This window comes from Oryzias melastigma, unplaced genomic scaffold (assembly GCF_002922805.2).
Source record: "Oryzias melastigma strain HK-1 unplaced genomic scaffold, ASM292280v2 sc00421, whole genome shotgun sequence".
In the NCBI taxonomy this organism is placed as follows: domain Eukaryota; kingdom Metazoa; phylum Chordata; class Actinopteri; order Beloniformes; family Adrianichthyidae; genus Oryzias; species Oryzias melastigma.
In genome coordinates, this window is record NW_023417017.1 from 720 (window position 1) to 4372 (window position 3653).

Here is a 3653-nt window from a genome sequence, read left to right on the forward strand (position 1 = left end):
TTTTTTTTGCTTTAAAGTCGAGATGAAAAACACAATCAAGTTTTTGCTCCAAACAAGTCAGGATTCTTTATGTTTTATTTCCTCTAGTATTAAAACCAGAAAAACTCCACTTTTACACATGATTTTTATGTCAGTGTACAGAGCACGGATCTTTTAGTGTTTGTGAACACATTTTCTTAACATGTGCAGCACAGTAAGTTAAGACGTGACTAAAAATAAAAAAAAAGACGAACCGCTTCCTTTCTGAGTCTAAAAGCCAATTAAGATAACGTGTCGCTGGTTCTGAAAAACTTATCAGCACCGTCAACAAAAGCAGTTTTTCTTTCCACTTCAAACTGTCTTTCATTGAATCCTCTGACACTTTTAACACCGCAATCACCAGAATTTTTATTACAAATGTTTGTTTGAGACATTTTAAATTGAGCATCAGCAAAGATCACAAGAGAAATTTCTAAAGGGCGATGTTAGCCCAATTTTATTCTCTTACATGCATCACAAGACTGAATCATCAGCAGATAATACAAACAAAATGCTTCTGACAGGTTTTTGACATGATAAATATGTTGCTCAATCAACATACTAATTCATAGCTCAGGTACTTTGTGCACAACACAATTAGAACATGCTGAGCCTCCAGCTGCAAAAAACTGAACAAGCAAAATAGACATAGAGTTTAGAAAACAGCTGTGCGTTTCTCTAGTTTCACACCAGTGTAGTGTGTGTTCTATCTACTTCCTTAATCAAAAGTACATCAAACTACAGAATCCATATGGTACTGGTTGTAATCTGAAATTACCGGATATGAATTTGCTTGTTTGCACTTTTGCTGATGTTTTTTTTAGCTTCTCAGTGACGAACAAACTAAGTTTGCTGAATCCACATTTCTTCCCTACGCCTACAGCTCCTTCCTGTTCCTCCAACTGTAGGGGCATTTGAAGCTGGGGTTGTGTCCGAAAGTCCTTTCCGATTTAGGGCTGGTTATCCCTCTGGTTATCCCTCTGCTGGTAGGGGGATCCAGGAGAGATGTATTGGTTTACACGTGGGTGTTTGGAAGCACATTTAAATGTAAGTATTTTATTAAAAAATGTAACACTTCAATGAGTTTTGCATGCCTTTTTAAAGTTGTTAAGTATTTTCAGAGCATTGGCAGCTAGTGCTAACATAAATGACTGGCGACCATTGATGACATCATCAAGTAGTAGTATCGTCCGAATTTGAAGACATTGGGCAGAATTTCTTCCCCACTCTCCCTAAATACTAAAAAACTATATAGTGTAGGAGCAACTGGATTTTAAAAGAAATTCGGACACCGTGCTCACTACTTTTGTTTTTTTAACAGCAAAGATGACATCACACAAAATAAAAACAGAATAAATACAAGCATTTATAAAGACTATTTGTAATTCGATTGTGTTATGATGAGGAAAACTTGGATATTCATATAAATATATAAATATATATATATATATTTTTTGTTCAAACTTAATGCATTGTGGTCTACATCTACTAATCTAGTGTTTTTCTTTCTTTTTTTTTGCAGAGCCTTCTGGGAAATTTCTAAGGCACACAATTTCAGGAATGTAAATTTGGACGACTAAAAAAATAGGTGAAAACACTTTATAGTGCAATATGTAGTGAGGAGGAATTTGGAGACAACCACTAATTTTCCCATATCTCTCCTCTTGGACGGATGAATTTAGGGATAGGGAAATTAAAGCCATATAGTTAAGATTCAGTTTGAAATTTTCAGCATTTCAGAATGCTTTTTGTCACAGAGAAATGATAAAGAACAAATTTTATAGTCTTTTAATGACACACACTTTTTGTGTGAAGACAAAAGAACCCAAAAACTGTTCACATTCTCATGTTTTCACAGTGCAGCCCACATTATTGTAGAGAAAAGGGAAAAGATAATCAGGGGAGCTCAAAGAGCCTCTTTTAGTCTCTGTTTTCACTCAACTTGAATCTCCATTAAACCTGCAAAAGAGAACCACACATTAACATGTTTATTCAGGGAATATTTTCCACTGACTGTAAAAAACAATTTTGTTTATTTTACCTCAATTAACTATATATTAGCTCCAAATGAAACCACGATCTGCTTACGCTTCATGATTTGTGAGCTCAGTCTGACGAGGTCGTTCTGCAAACTTTACTTGACTGTACTCCACGTCCACATCTGACTTTTCAGAGACCCGCCTCTTCTGCTTCTGCTGCTTCATCTGAACGTCAGCATAGATTATGTGCTGATCATCTGTGACTGCAGAGAGCATGTTAGTTTATTTAAATCTACGAAAGGATTCTGCTCGATTAAAAACTGGAAAAGTAAATGACAAAAGGTGAGCTTCATACCTTTTTTTTGTTTTCTTTTCAAGACACAGAAGACAACCGTTACAGCGATTAAGAAGATTACCACAAGTGACAAGAAAACCGCCAGGATGGACAGAGGATTCTTCTCTGTTTGAAAGACCAAACTAATAAAGAACTGCAACAAATATTTGTGTTTATGTAAGACAAGAATGCAGCATTAAAGTTAAAAACAAGCCATGTCATATTCTTAAATTTTATAAAATATTGTCCAAAAAAAAAAACACAGGGAACAAGCAAAAATACAAATTAAAAGCTAATAAAGTTTGTCAGTTTGTTTTTACGTATGATTGGTGCCAAGATAAAAACTGACATGAGATATTTTCCTCTTTGCTCACTCACAAAATAATAAGATTTATATATTTTAAAAAGTTTATTCATAAATATATGAACTCACCGTTAACAGTTAACCATGTGGTCCGAGTTTCTGTCTTCTGTCCTTTTGAGTCAAACAGTGTGAGTCTATATTCACCACTGTCATTTTTACTCAGGTTTTTAATCATAAATGTTCCATTATTGAAAAAAAATGAGGATCTGTTCTCTAATATATTAGCAGTTATTTTATTCTTTTTCCCTTTGAGAATTATGAAGTTATCCTTCTTCCATTCATATACGTCTGTCTGTGAGGCGTCGTTCATCAGCTGTATGAACACAGTTCCACCATCAGCTCCATAACACTGAGCTTTATCCTGTCTTGAATCACAAAAAGATTCTATACCTGAAACAAAAAGCATCTTTGTTAGTTTGATTTTTTTTTTATTTAATGTGTACATTTTCAGATGTTTTGTCTGATTATTTTTTTATTCTGAACAGAAGCACTTTTTAGAGTTTAGACTTTTGAAATTTATGTCACTCTTGTGTAGTCACAGTACATGTTAGATCCTTGTTCAACTAACAAATTACATGCTAAAAAAGGCAAAAAAACAAAATTTATTTTTCTAGTTTTTAAGCTTTAGATAAAATATTGACTCACCCTGAGCGACTCCTTGAAGGAGCAACAACAGTCCAACTACGGCTTCCATCTCTCTGCAGCAATCAGAGCCGAAAGCGGAACTAAACGACCCACCAGGCGTCTTAAAGAAAGAAGGAAGTCCACCAAACGTCTGACCCAATGATGCTGTGACTAAGAAACATCCAACCTTTACTCAGGACAAGCAAACTAGTAAGAGACTGAACATTTCTGAGTGACAGGAAGTCGTTGATTTCAGCACCTTTTGTCGTTGCAATGTCACAAATTCCTTCCTCCTTTTTCAGCATTGGTGAACACAGAGATGAAACAGATTTTT

The 3653-nt window shown here is 34.9% G+C and overlaps 1 protein-coding gene across 3 annotated transcripts; it reads right to left on the reverse strand.

The window, feature by feature from the left end:
* LOC112140197 lies at positions 1-3630 on the reverse strand. Of its 3 annotated transcripts, none has more exons than XR_004947493.1 (5): positions 3341-3630; positions 2765-3085; positions 2353-2457; positions 2060-2260; positions 1-1977 (listed from the first exon to the last, which is right to left on the reverse strand). XR_004947493.1 is itself a non-coding variant. In XM_024263097.2 (5 exons), exons 1-5 carry the CDS (start codon positions 3387-3389, stop codon positions 1956-1958), a joined length of 651 nt encoding a protein of 216 aa, XP_024118865.1. In that variant the 5' UTR covers positions 3390-3629; the 3' UTR covers positions 1-1955. The 3 variants fall into 3 exon arrangements, 2 of the variants coding, with proteins under 2 accessions (XP_024118865.1, XP_036066945.1); XM_024263097.2 differs by having other exon boundaries at positions 2107-2260; positions 3341-3629; XM_036211052.1 differs by lacking the exon at positions 3341-3630 and having other exon boundaries at positions 2107-2260; positions 2765-3306.
* Positions 3631-3653: the final 23 nt, after the last annotated feature.